Raw genomic sequence first — 14,266 nt, forward strand, 5'->3', positions numbered from 1 at the left:
TTTGTTGTTGAATATAGTCTTATCAATAGATTTTACTTCCTTGAAAAATATTTAACCCCAGGCTGTAAGTAACCTGGTGTGTTTTTTATTATTTTTTTTAGTTTTTTTCTTTTCTAGGAAATGTGGTATCTACATCGTTTTAAAACTTATAATCCTTTAAAGTCCGCTGATGTTGATTGTATAAAGACATAGAATGGGGTGTGGTAAACGGAAACTACGCCGCTTTTTGTCGCCGACGGTAAATACCGAAAATGAGCGGATAAATACGTTTACTTACGATGATGTAGTCTCCTTTTGAAAAACGTGTAAAGCTGGATTTTGCTGATAGGAATCATGATGGTTCGGCAATGTAAAGCTAAGAAAGTAACTTCTGTTTTGTCGGCGTATACATACACGAACAATGAGTATTCGAACACTTGGTATTGCTACTATCAGCAAAACAGTTTTGTCGTTTAACAAAATGTATTTTGTTGAAATGCATATTTACAGTATTAAATCGGCAAACTCAATCCAAGAATGCAACATTGGAGTTTACATACAAAGAAGTACTTGTAATTGTATTTTGTCCATTAACAAACTGTTCAACTCAGATCAACAATGCTGGATTTTTGGCATCAAATAGCCTCCATAGCAATTTACCACTGCGTTATAATGAAGTGATACAGTGAATTGGGTATAATTAAATGAGTAATGGTTCAGGTTATGAAAAATTAAGGGGATATAAATATATTTTACACGAATTATCGAAAACCTAGACTACAAGTCAATAGGTCGATGAAAGGAATAGCAAATTCGAGCTATATTAATCAAATAATCGATGTTCTAGATTTTGTTTGGGTTAAAATATTAAGAGGTAGATATCAAATATTTTTTATATAAGGTCAGTTGTAAATTTACTTCATGCTTGATTTATTCCGTGTTAAGTACACTGCACTAAAGCTTGAGATAGTGGATATAGCGGGCATTCTGCTTAAACTATTACGGGATAATGGAGAGGGTTACGCTAAAGATTTTGTTTTTCATGGGAATTGCTATTTTGGTCAGTTCTTCAGATCCTGTTGTTACAACTGAATTAGGAGAAATAATTGGAAAAACAACAACTTTGCCTTTGGATTTATTACCATACAAGGATGTTCATCAATATTTGGGCATTCCATATGCAAAAGCTCCTGTTGGTGAGAGGCGATTTCTTAAACCAGAAGTGCTGTCAAATTTAATCGCACCTTATGATGCTAAAAGCCACGGAGCCATGTGCCCACAGTCAACGTTTGGTCCTATCGCTGTTACTATGAGTGAAGATTGTCTGTTTCTGAATGTGTACGTGCCCGATCAACCTTCAGATAAACCATCTGGCCATGCCGTCATGGTTTGGATTCACGGAGGAGGATTTCGAGAGGGAGCTGGAAGTCAATATGACGGAAGTTTCATTGCTGCATATGGAAACGTTATTGTTGTAACTATCAATTACAGACTTGGTTTGTTTGGATTTCTCAGCACTGGTGATAAAACAGTACCTGGAAATGCTGGACTTTGGGATCAGCGTATGGCTTTGCAATGGGTACATACACATATAGAAAGTTTCGGGGGAGACAAGGGCCGGGTGACTGTAGTTGGGGGATCTGCAGGAGCGATCAGCACTATGCTACAAGGATTTATGCCAGACAACCACGGACTTTTTCAACGGATCATAACACAGAGCGGTAGCATTTCCATGCCAGTAAATGACATGGAAAAAGATGTGAAAAGTGACTTTAAACTGATAGCAACCACTGTAGGATGTTTGGAAGATGACATATCCGATATTGTTGCCTGTTTGAGAGGAAAAAGTGTTGAAGATTTATTGTCAGGTATCAGTCCCATTGCATTTTCACTTAATTTTAGTCCGATTATTGATGACGATTTTTTGAAAATTAATCCTCAACATATTTCGAGACTATCTGAAAGTGAAAGATTAAATGAAGTAGAGTTTTTCCGGTCTTTGGATATCTTGAGTGGATTTAATGCTTACGAAGGAGTGTTTTTTCTTCCATTTATGTTACTAACCAATCAAATTAAAGATTTTACTCCTTCACGGGAAGAGATGTCAAATCAACTTGTCACCAATGCTTTGAGTTACCTATACAAGAAGCAGACATTCCAAAATGAAATAACAAAACTTGTTGAAGCCCAACATACGACCTGGACCAATCCGTCTGACAGTGACAACATTCGATTACAACTGGTCAAAATAATAGGTGATGGATCTTTCTGTGTACCTGCGATAGAGATATCTCGTCTGCACAAACAATCAACGTCATCTCGAAACTTCATGTACCATTTTACACCAAACCCATCTTATCGTCGGCTACCAATGCCAAGCTGGCTTCCCGGTTCAACCCATGCTGACGAAGTACCATTTATGTTTGGAAGTACTGAAAAGGTTGGTGTTGGAGAAGAAAATGCCTGGGAATTAGTACTTCTCACAAATATGGTGACGTACTGGACCAACTTTATAAAGTCAGGGTGAGTCTATTGTCAAGCTTACCATATTATATTCAACACTTCGCTTCTTTTTGTCAGCACTTTATAAATCTTTCTGTTGATATATAACCAGTCCCTCCGGCCACTGACAATTATTATAAAAAATAAATATCTTTAAATTATCGAATGTAATGAACCGTATTAAAGGACAATGCACAATGAAGATATGGTTTAAACAACTAGTCGAATATGGTCCCAAGTAATATTACTTCGTTTTTCATTGCATGCGCACAATTGTGCTGCGAAGATATTGCGTAACTAAAGTTTCAATGACTGTTATATATATATTTCTATTTGAATAACCCGGTTATATTTACATTCAGTACACATTATAAGTCATCAGTTTCTCTATTTTAACAAAGGATTTAAATTACCACTTATGTCCTTATGATATAAAGTATTCGTTTCATTTACCCTTTTATCAGATACATGTAATATATTGGACCTCCTTTAAAAGGGCGTCTGTGACCGAGTGGTAAAGGTTGTTGACTTCAAACCACTTACCTCTCGCCGCTCTAGGTTCGACTCGCGGAGGCATCTCCGAATTTTTTAATGTCAGAAAGCTATCTAGCTAGATTACGGAACGTCGGTGGTTCTATTCAGGTGCCAGTTCGTGCTAAGGAGCACCTGAGGCCTTCCTTAACCAGTAAAGCTGAAAGGTCGCCATATGAACACTATACTGTGTTGGCGCGGCGAAGAGATATAAGTAGATCTGAGCTTTAGTCAGATTGACTACATACTAGAATTGATTTAAACTTCGAATACATAACATCAATCATACTTTGTATGTTTTGTATTTCTAAAGTGACCCTAACAGACCGACAGCTATAACACCACACTGGCCAGAATACAACCTTGAAACTGGAGATTACTTGAAGCTCGAGAAATCCATGTCAAACTCATCTGCAGGACAGTATTTCTACGAGGAAGAGGCTAATTTCTGGTTGCACGTATTTCCGGATCTCGTAAATGCTATTAGTAAAGAAGATGGGAGCTGTGATCATGACAACTATTCTAACGCCGCTAACACTTTTTCTTTTGTGATATATACATTGATTTTTGGTGTGGTTTTAGGATTATCCTTTTTCCTGTATTAAAAGTTCAAGTATTGCCATAATGACAGAGGTGTTAATTTACGTACATATAATTAATTATGACGAACTCACTCAAGATAAAGGAAATGAGCCGCGTCACGACAAAACAAACATAATGGGTTTGCGACCAGCATGGATCCATCCGCGCAGTCTGATCAGGATCCATGCTGTTCGCTTACAAACCCTATAACAAGTAGAGAAACTGATAGTGAACAGCATGGATCCTGATCAGACTGCGCGGATGCGCTAGCTGGTCTAGATCCATGCTGGTCGCAAACCCATTATGTTGGTTTTGTCGTGACACGGCTCAAATGTTTAACTCATCCTTTCTTTTATTCTTTCTTCCTTTCTGATAATAGTGCTGATGCTGATAATGATCACGTTGTTTCCAGACACAAGGTTAACATCTATTAAAAATGGACATCATATGACGTCATAAAACACTGTCGCCATTAAAGACTATAGTTCTTGCTCTTTTGAAAACTTATTGAAAGAGTCGGCTAGGGTTTGTCGAAATTTGCCAACATTATCTTTCCTTATAGGTGCTTTGGTATGGTTTTAGGATATTAAAAACTATTCTGCCCGATATATGTATACATTTAATAGTGTCAATGAAGTTTTATAAACATCAACTACAGTTTTTTTTTGTTTCAAATTTTATATAAAAGCCTTGTCTAAAAGTCTTGTTGTTGCCGTTGTCCTTTTTGGGGAGGGGGGTGGTTAGGGGGTTAGAGGGATATTTTTGTGGTGGAAACATTGTTACGCAATTTCATAAAAAAAACTTCATTTTTCATGTAATGCTTGATTTATATAAGTTTACGCATTGTCCTGCTTTTTCAACCCGAACCATTATCATTTTTACACACGTAACCTATATACATGTATCATCAAATATTTAACTTTACACTGCTTTCACCTCTGTCATACTATAGGGTCAGTTATAGACAATATTTATGTTTGAGGTTGGTTTTATAATTTAGATGCTTGACAGGTGGTACATAAAGTACATGGTATTTTCATACTCTATATACAAATGTACTTTCCTCAATATTTCGATCATGGATCAAGAATATGTAGCCCGTTTATTTTAACCTGACGAAAATTGCGCTGAATGTACTATATTCATATATTTTGTGATAAAGGTTACAGTAGCAAAATGTAAATAACGCGCATGTACATTTTAAATGGCTGTAGTATTTATTGCCAAAATGCAAAAAAAAAACATAAAAGATGGCCAAGATACATGGCCATTCAGTATAGTTTCGGAAATTATAATGAGATTTTAAGATTCATTTTGAAATAATGTACAGGTTAATATAACACATGGAGTGAGACATAACGTAACACAAACATGACAGCACAAAAACTAATATATATACTGTATAAGACACAAAAAAGAAAAAGCGTTTAAAACACAAAAATTTATAGCATTTAATTTTCTTTTAATATACATGTAACCTTTAAAGTGTGTATGCGATCAATATAAACAGTGCTTAACTACAATTAGATAGCAACAGGTCATTCGGTCCTTAAATTCTGAATTCGGTGGTTTTGCAAGCTGTGATAAATGTACTTCATTCTTTCATTTACACAGGATATAAACAAATCTGTGATCCAAAATTAAATGAAACAAGGGCTACGCAAAGGCGAGGCAATATACGTCCGAATGTATATTTCAGTAATCAAAAATAATCTTTCAGTTAGGGTAGAGACCCAATCAAGAAACTTTTCTGAATAATTTTTATCCTAATTACTACAATGTAGTATCTTTATGATACTAGCGACCTCCAAGTGGGGGGGGGGGGGGGGCTTTTTTTGCCCAAAGCACACGTTTTCATAAAACATGAAATAAGAATTTACTAGGCAATGATTTAATTCCAAATACAGAGGCATAGTTATTTATCCTAAAAATTTTATATAAACTTTAGCTAATCAACGCCTTCAAACAGAAATCAATTTTGCCCGGCGTCATGATTTCTACATGTCAAATACAAAATAAGACTTAAATAAGTTTTCCTATACACAACAATATTAACTACATTGACCCCCGTAGCTAGACCAATATTGGTCCAAGGGGCATGATAAATGCCAGTTATTTTGTGGACCACAGTGATGTTACATGCCAAAATATCTAAGGTCTGAGCATCTTAGTTTCACACAAGTCTCAGATGTGTTTTAAATCAAGTAATCCCCGGGCAGGGTCAATTTTATCTTGAGAAGCCCACACCCGTTTTCTTCACATCGTCTCCTTGCCATCCACGTAAAGTTACTGAGTACATGTAGTACTTTAGCACCAAATCTTCAATCTAGGCATTTTTGTTTCAGAAAAAATGGCATTAAAGCTAATGTAAAAAGTATGAAAATTAACAAAGGGCAATAACTCAAAAAAAGAAGTGAAGAGCAGCAGTTTCTGTGCATTGCACTTCTTATCAATAAGATATATCATCTTATGAAGTTTCAAGTCCATAGCTTTTATAAATAATGAGAAATGGCCTGGATAAAAATAAAGACAAAAGTATGAAAATAAACAAAGGGCAATTACTCCAAAAATAAGAAATGCAGAGTACCTTATCTTGTGCACTGCACTTCTTTATGAGATCTATCATCCTATGAAGTTTCAAGTCTATAGCTTTTAAACTTTAGGAGAAATGGCCCAGACAAAAATAAAGTATAAAAATTAACAAAGGGTGATTACTCAAAAAATAAGAAATGCAGAGTACTGGTTCTTGTGCACTGCATTTCTTCTTAATGAGATCTATCATCCTATGAAGTTTCAAGTCCATAGCTTTAATACTTAAGAGATATGGCCCAGACAAAAATAAAGTATGAAAATTAACAAAGGGCAATAACTCAAAAAAATAAAAAAATGCAGAGTACTGGTTCTTGTGCACTGCACTTCTTCTTATCTTCCTATGAAGTTTCAAGTCCATAGCTTTTATACATTAGGAGAAATGGCTCGGACAAAAATAAACTATGAAAATTAACAAAGGGCAATAACTCAAAAATTAAGAAGTGCAGAGTACTGGTTCTCATGCACTGCACTTCAGGTCATTATAAGAAGCATGCATACCAAGCTTGAAGTGAATCCAACTTATAATGACTGACTTATGCTCTGGACAAGCTTAAGGTGACGCCGACACCGCCGACAAAAGTAAGCCCTATATGTCGCCACAAAAAGTTGACAGTCAGAAAACAGATATTTGACCTCACTTGTAGGTAAAGTTTATTTTTAACTATTTACTACATGAAGAACAATGTGATCCCCAGAGTGGAGCCAACCTGACCACTTTAACAAGATCTACTGGACAAAACTATCAACTGATAAGATTTAAAAAGCAAAATGCTTCGATTAAATAAAAGAAGGAAAAAATCATCATGCACAATTTCAGTTTTATTACAATACCTAATAACTTTTTACCATTCATAGAATTAAACAGTAACATAACACTGTCTGATTTCAATTTCTCTTTCTTTAAAAATACTTTAACAACATTGTCTCCCAGATCTCTACTCTTTAATAACATGTTCTTACTCAATATTAAAACAGTCGAGTAAACTTCCAGAAATTTAACATCTATGTACTTAACTAAAACAATGCAGGTTACAGCAAATTCATTAAAGTGCATAACGCTTTGTCTGAATATCACGGCATAGGGCAATCACCAAAAAGATCTGGTTTGCAGCTGCGCGACCCAAATTTGAACAGCAAGTCAGTAGGTTGGGATTTTTTTCTTTTTTTCTTATGATTATATTATGATAAAAAAGAAAAAGAATTGCATGCTCGGAGAGTCAAAATCATTTTTTGAGCCCGGCCAATTTCATCGAGTCGGTCGCGCAACTGCAAACCAACTTTTTTAGGTATGGCCCAGAATTGCGACAAACCTGCTAAAACCAAAAATTAAAACACACTTGTACATTAAATTTTCTTACAATTATGCCAGACTGCACAAATCAAAAATATGTAATTATGTCTTGCCTTCTATTCCTTCATTAAAACAACTTTTTGAAAATATGGCCTCAAGGTTATAAAACTTCTTTGAGATTTCTGTCTTAAATCTGATTTTTCATTGGTCAATGTACATTCTGTAACAGTTTCTGACCAATCAAAATTCAAATACCGAGATCTGAGTTTGAGCTTAGAGAATTTCTTTATAACCTTTTGGGCCTGCCCATACCTTTTTTGAAATACACAAATTGTTTTTATCAGTAACAATACATGTCTTGAACTTTACAAATTTCATACCAGTATCTTTCATTCAAAACAATCATCACAAGCTTTTACTATTTTAACTTATGCCGAGATTTATAAAAAAAAAATTCCTCCAGCAATGTCAAGCATGTTCCGTCACAAACACTTACTGATGAAGTTTTCAAACTATTCATTATATTAAGAACACAATTTTTTGCATGTAGGTAAACATCACGTCCCGTCGTCCGTCTGTTTGTCTGACTCGTCATCTTTATCTCGCTTGGAGCGTTTAGATTTCTTGTGTTTCGATGACGACGATGATTTGTAGTAATCGGAATCATCTGGTTCGTCTTTAACTTTCCTGTAATATGCAAAATATAATCTTTTAAAAGGGTATAAAGCTATATGTAATGATAAATCATAACAAAATTTTTAAATGTGTAATTAATGTAATAGTGTTTCAATGATTTTTATCGTTGACTCTCAAAGAGAGTTGTATCACATACATAAATATTGTATTGCAAACAGAATAAAAAGTTTCAAACTAAAATAATATGCTACTATTTTAAGTAGGTTTAAACAGTTTAACATTATTTTCGCCCATTCCCATTTTGCAGTTCTAAAGTAAATATTCAAATATATTTCTTTTATACAGGTACTGCGGAGGTATTCTTCATCGAAATCAAATGATGATTTTGAAAATTATGGGCAGTAGATATATATCCTTAAACCCTAACATTTCTTGCACATCAGACTGGCGTTTCCTTTAGTTTTACCCATGCCGGAAATTTCATCTGGCATGGGGGGTTCCAGATGAGTCGCGTGCTGTACAGTGGCACGGAAAAGATGACGTCATTTTACCGTTATGAATGATTTTGTAATTCATACACTGTTGTAAGAAAGTAGTTACGGTTGTAATGATATAAATTTTCATTGAAAATAAAGATAAAGAATTTAAAATATAATGGAATATGGTAGAATATGCAAGAAAAAATATCTGACATATGTTTGCGGTTCGGATCGGAATATCCGTCCCTCGGTCACCCGCCCATGGGCGGTAACGAGGCTTGCCGTAATGGGCAGGTCACCTCGGGACGGATATTCCGATCCGAACCGCAAAATATGACAGATATTATAATTCTAAAATACAGTTATAAATGTTAAAGCAGGGGACCTTATTCAGAATATCAAACAGGTATAAAAGCAAGAATGTTTATGATTTTATTCACAAATATGAGCCGCGTCATGACAAAACCAACATAATGGGTTTGCGACCAGCATGGATCCAGACCAGCCTGTGCATCTGCCCAGTCTGATCAGGATCCATGCTGTTCGCTATCAGTTTCTCTACTTGTAATAGAGTTGGTAAGCGAACAGCATGAATCCTGATCAGACTGCGCAGATGCGCAGGCTGGTCTTGATCCATGCTGGTCGCAAACCCATTATGTTGGTTTTGTCATGACGCGGCTCATATCATACTTGTATTAAGTTTGATATCATATGTTCAGTTATTCTATGCTTGATCAAACATTTATAGTAGGCTTAATGAAGGCTTTGGAGAAGAGAAGATAAGTGATAAGAAGTCAAAGATCAATATTCATCCCAAGTCTGTTAGATAGAATTGTAGGCAGTTTGAAATGATCGGCTTTCTAATGTCCGGGATGAGATACATATAAATATTATTATTTAATATCTCAATGAGAACTCCATCAATCAAAGTAAAATGACTTGAGCAAACTATCAATAGTTTTTTTTTATTAAAATAGCCAGTAACCTTCTTCTAGTCCTATGCTGAACATCTAACAACATACACAAGAACGGGAAGAATTTTTTCAATGAAGCAAGATTTTGTCTATACATAGCCCCATGCAACTTTTAACATGTATATTTTTAAAAGTTGAAAACGGCTTGTACCTGTATATTAACTACTGAGTAACAAACCTTTTAGATTTTTTATCATCTCTATCCCTATCTCTGTCTCTATGTCTTCTGTCACGTTCCCGTGACCTTGATCTGTCTCTATCTGACCTTGACCTCTCTGTTTCCCTACTCCTGTAGTAATCCCTGCTGTGAAACACATAATAATACTGAATCAGCCTTGGAAATCAAACAAAAATGTCAAAAATGTTACATTTTACATCTATGGAACACATGTAGCACTATTCATAGTCAAATAGATCTTTGTTGACAGTTAAGATTGTATCACAAAAAAATACCATGATAACTTCATAATAAGTTTAAATAATAATTTCCTTCTTTTCTATTGACTGGTTTGTTTAAGGACCCCAGAAGTATTGACAACCAAAAAACAAACACTTGAAAACATGCTAAAATATTTGTCTGATTTACCTTTCATACTCCCTGGTATAGTCTTTAGAAGATCTAGAATATCTGTAATCATCACTTCCATCACTGTAAATATAATCATCAATAGTCCATCAACCATATCTACACAATACAACTGTACAAGTCTAAGTAAAGAACACAAGCTAATTTCTGATCATGGCGGTAAGCCACACTGATTTTATCAGAGAGCAGTTCAGCTTGGCAGGCTGTCAAGCAGTTTACTTGTACAAAATGCCTTCGCTTTTGCAAGGAACTGAAACTTCTGTACATTCAAGAACACAGGTACAGTGCAAATGATCATAGAAAAGATTTCATGGTCAAAGATGATCACAAGGAAAGTGACCTGCATCGTCCGTGGATTCAAACCCGGGCTGCCTGTTTTTCTCAATCGGTTGTATTGTATTACATGGGTCCTGCTTTGACCACCACCAAATTTTGATGTGACAATAAAATTTACGGTCTAAAACATATTTTTATTCAAATTTACAAATTTCAATTTTATTTTTTTTATTTCCCAAAAATTAAGTGTTGGCAGGTCTGAGAAATCAACAAACAGTGGCCTAAAAAGTATTCAATATATAGAGGGTATTTGTTTTGCATGTATTTCACTGAGTGGACACCAGATGCAATATTTTCACAAGTGGCTTAGCGTGAAAATATATAAGCTGGTGTTTATGAGTGCAATATATTTTAATCTTACATATTTTCTATTCATTTTATGTTTTTTAAGTGATTTTTACTTGTTTTGCCACGTAACGTCATGCGTTCTTCTTCATGACATCATCACATCATGATGTAACCATACCAAATGTTGAAATTTAGTTAAGTAAATTTTCTCGAATTTTGTTACATTTTTAACACAATGTATAAAGTTATTTAATTGCTTCTCCTAAAGAACCAAAATTTACATATGACGGAATTTATTCCTGTTGATAATTCCAATTGATTATGAGATATCATTTTCATCTGCATTCAAATATAGTCTGGCTGCAGTGAAAATTATCAAATATAATTTCACTTTCCACTGCGAAGCATGTAATAAAATGTAATAAACACAACCTACCTATCTCTATCCCTTTCACGGTCTCTTTCTCTATATGAATCACGATCTCTGTCTCTGTAACATATGTAATTAGATAGGATCAATTTTTAAAAAAATCAAAAACATGCCTGAAAACAAATCAAGAACAAAATCAATACAATTCTTTTAAAAAAAAATTGCTGGTCATAAGGAAAAACTGAAGTCAACACGAACATGTTTATTTTCAATACAAATCTTCCTATATTTATTTGACCTTGGCTTCTGATAGTGACCTTCACCTTTGCCATATGGACATGAATTTTGCAAGTGACACTCCACTTCACAATGGTGAAATTTGTGCCAAATTGTATCAAATCCTTCAATGCATGTAGTTTTGTTCCCGTTAAGCATTTTCTTCTGACCTACAAATGTGACCTTGACCTTTAGTTTCTAAATAATTTATTATAGTTTGATTTTGTAGCTTATAGACACACTCCTGAATTCCATTCTGGAATCAACCAGTACTGAGCAACAAGTGCAAAGTTTCTTGCTAAATGGAAACAAAAGCTTGCCGCTGACAGCGTTAATAATCTAAGGGCTAGAGACCTTGACCTTTGACCTACTTGTACTCTAATAGAACACTTGCCATATGAACTTTCCTTAACTTTTTTTTTATATTTAATGATTAATACAATGAAACATATCAATTAAAATAATATCTTACTTATTAGGTTATCTTATCTTATAAAGTTATTTGGTAAACAGCCTCTTTACAACATTTTACTAAAAAGGTGAGATATCAACTAAAACTTTAAACATATTTATGAACTATACCTGTCCCAGCCTGATTTAGGATCGGAATAACTAGAGCCTGGTGTATCATAATTACTATAAGTTGACCGATCTGGATATTGTGTTGAGTTCGGGTGTGGTACATGATGAGGAGGGAAAAATGCTGAAATATCACAATACAACAAATATATAATTTAATCTGAACATCCAATTTATCCTACAGTACTTTCTTTTTGTTAAAAGAGCTTTAAATCTATAACTCTGATATGATGCATGACAATACATGTATTATGTCTAGCTATTTTCACTATGAATGACCCATGAATTATCTTATGCACAAGTGAGTGCTCTGGTAGGACCACCAATCTTCAGTGACCAAGCTGTGTAACAATGTATTTAAAACAATATAAATATGGCAGGAATTTTAAACTATTTCTTTTCCTTTTTTATCCTAATTTTAACAAATGTTCTGGTCATATTGATCCTAGCTGACAATCCACCATTCCAGTTTCTGGATAACTAACCAGCTCAATTTTGGTGATAAATTGTCACAGATAATTTATGCCTCACCAAACAAGAAATTTGATACAATATTTTCTAAATTGAAAATATAAACATTTCATAAATACTTTTCATTCATATGGATAGTGAAAAACATTTAATTTCAGTACAAAATACTGTAAGAAAAATCAATGTATAAAAGAAAGTGTTAATTTAAATTTCATGACTTAGAACTTCTTAATTTTGTGTTCAAATATTATTTTGAAAATGTCATTCCCCAAGAATACAAAAACTATCTTTCATCTGTAATTTAATAAAGATTACTGATCTTATAAGTTATAACTCAACTTAAAATTCATCAAAAACACATTGTCAGGCATTTTGGCGGGCAGTTACATGATAACAACAACAAGCAATTATCATAGTATTGCAAGCAATCCATAAGTCCCCTACCGGTTAGAACCCCATCAACATTCTGAAGGGCCATTGGCCATTCACTAATGTTTCAATTTTTTTCTATTTTAAGTAAATTTGTTGGAAAAGTTCTTTAAAAGTGATCACAGGAAACAGTTTTTATGAACAGACAGACAGACAGACGGACTGAGGACACTCTAAAGTTAATATTTGAAACATCCCTGTTACCAAAATATAACATTTTAAAAGCAAAATTCTTAAAGAGGAGATAACTCTTGAATTAAAGATGCAATTTCATAAAAAATTTCTGACTAATCAAAAATATTGTTATATTTGCCATGTTTTAAGCCTATTTGTTGCCAAGGCAACTGATATTTTATCAAAATAGGAAGAACAGATAAGACATGCATAATCTCAAGACTGCTATCTACCCATATGTTAAGTTTCATAAAAATATTTCCAGTACTTTTTTAGTTATCACTGGATTCAGTTTATGTGTAAAATTTGCCAAATTTTCAGTCTATGTGTTGCCATAGCGCTGCCATCTACCCATATGTCAAGTTTCACAAAAATATTTCCAGTACTTTTTGCGTTAACACTGGATCCAGTTTATGTGTAAAATTTGCCATATTTTCAGCATATTTGTTGCCATAGCAACCAGAATTTTCAACAAAGGAAGAAAAGAAAAAGACGTGCATAATCTCCATACTGCCATCTATCCATATACCAAGTTTCATAAAAATATTTTCAGTACTTTTCAAGTTATCGCGGGATCCAGTTTTGTGGACGGACGGACTGACAGACGGACGGACAGACGGACGGACGGAGGGTAAACCTAAAGTCCCCTCCGGTAAACCGGTAGGGGACTAATAACAACAACAACATCAACTTACGAGGAGGGACAGGAGGAGGATGACCATATATATTTGGAGGAGGTACATTCATTCCTGGAGGCGGCACAGCTGAAATAGATAACATGAAATACTGATGATAGCGCTTATTTTCTTGACAATATACATGTATTACATCTACATTGTAAACAAAAGGTGACACAGTCTACAGTGGGCTTATCATAAGCTCTAAAATACCAACATTTTTTATGTGAAATTTGTATAATAAACATGCTTAAAAATTAAAACTATTCATTGTTAATATAAAGGATTCAAATGACAAAACAAGAGGGCCATAATGGCCCTGAGGTCGGTCACCTGTATAAAGGCACCCGGAGCAGGGCCAGTTTAAACCCCTGGGGCAGGGCCAATTTTGACTCCAGGGCTTTTATTTGAACAAACTTTGTAGACAATTACTAGAAGATGTTTCATGCTTAATATCTAAGCTCTAGCTATTTGGGTTTTTTCAAAGAAGATTTTTAAGTTTTTGCTAAACAAA

At 34.4% G+C, this 14,266-nt stretch overlaps 2 protein-coding genes across 3 annotated transcripts in view; one reads left to right on the forward strand and one right to left on the reverse strand.

Annotated features, from left to right (window-relative positions):
• Window positions 1-689: 689 nt before the first annotated feature.
• Window positions 690-4,286, forward strand: LOC132736490 (cholinesterase 1-like). The gene is made up of 2 exons (XM_060723628.1): window positions 690-2,502; window positions 3,326-4,286. Exons 1-2 carry the CDS (start codon window positions 989-991, stop codon window positions 3,615-3,617), a joined length of 1,806 nt encoding a protein of 601 aa, XP_060579611.1. The 5' UTR covers window positions 690-988; the 3' UTR covers window positions 3,618-4,286.
• Window positions 4,287-7,894: 3,608 nt separating this feature from the next.
• LOC132736491 (pre-mRNA 3'-end-processing factor FIP1-like) overlaps window positions 7,895-14,266 on the reverse strand; it is a 29,093-nt gene continuing 22,721 nt past the window's right edge. Inside the window, exons 11-16 of one of the 2 annotated variants that reach the window (XM_060723630.1) lie at window positions 13,771-13,839; window positions 12,005-12,125; window positions 11,213-11,266; window positions 10,153-10,215; window positions 9,745-9,867; window positions 7,895-8,164 (exon numbers count right to left, since the gene is read on the reverse strand). In XM_060723630.1, coding sequence (XP_060579613.1) covers window positions 8,035-8,164; window positions 9,745-9,867; window positions 10,153-10,215; window positions 11,213-11,266; window positions 12,005-12,125; window positions 13,771-13,839 — 560 coding nt within the window. In that variant the 3' untranslated portion in view covers window positions 7,895-8,034. Of the gene's footprint in view, window positions 8,165-9,744; window positions 9,871-10,152; window positions 10,216-11,212; window positions 11,267-12,004; window positions 12,126-13,770; window positions 13,840-14,266 lie in introns of both variants that reach the window. The other variant, XM_060723629.1, reaches the window with a different exon arrangement.

Source organism: Ruditapes philippinarum, unplaced genomic scaffold, assembly GCF_026571515.1.
Source record: "Ruditapes philippinarum isolate M1 unplaced genomic scaffold, ASM2657151v2 ctg4007_1_1_1_1, whole genome shotgun sequence".
NCBI classification, from domain to species: domain Eukaryota; kingdom Metazoa; phylum Mollusca; class Bivalvia; order Venerida; family Veneridae; genus Ruditapes; species Ruditapes philippinarum.

Bases quoted from the DNA above. Each gene is read 5' to 3' on its own strand.
- LOC132736490 (XM_060723628.1), top strand. From the start codon at position 989: ATGGAGAGGGTTACGCTAAAGATTTTGTTTTTCATGGGAATTGCTATT. The intron at 2,503-3,325 runs GTGAGTCTATTG...GTATTTCTAAAG, and splicing joins ACCAACTTTATAAAGTCAGG to TGACCCTAACAGACCGACAG.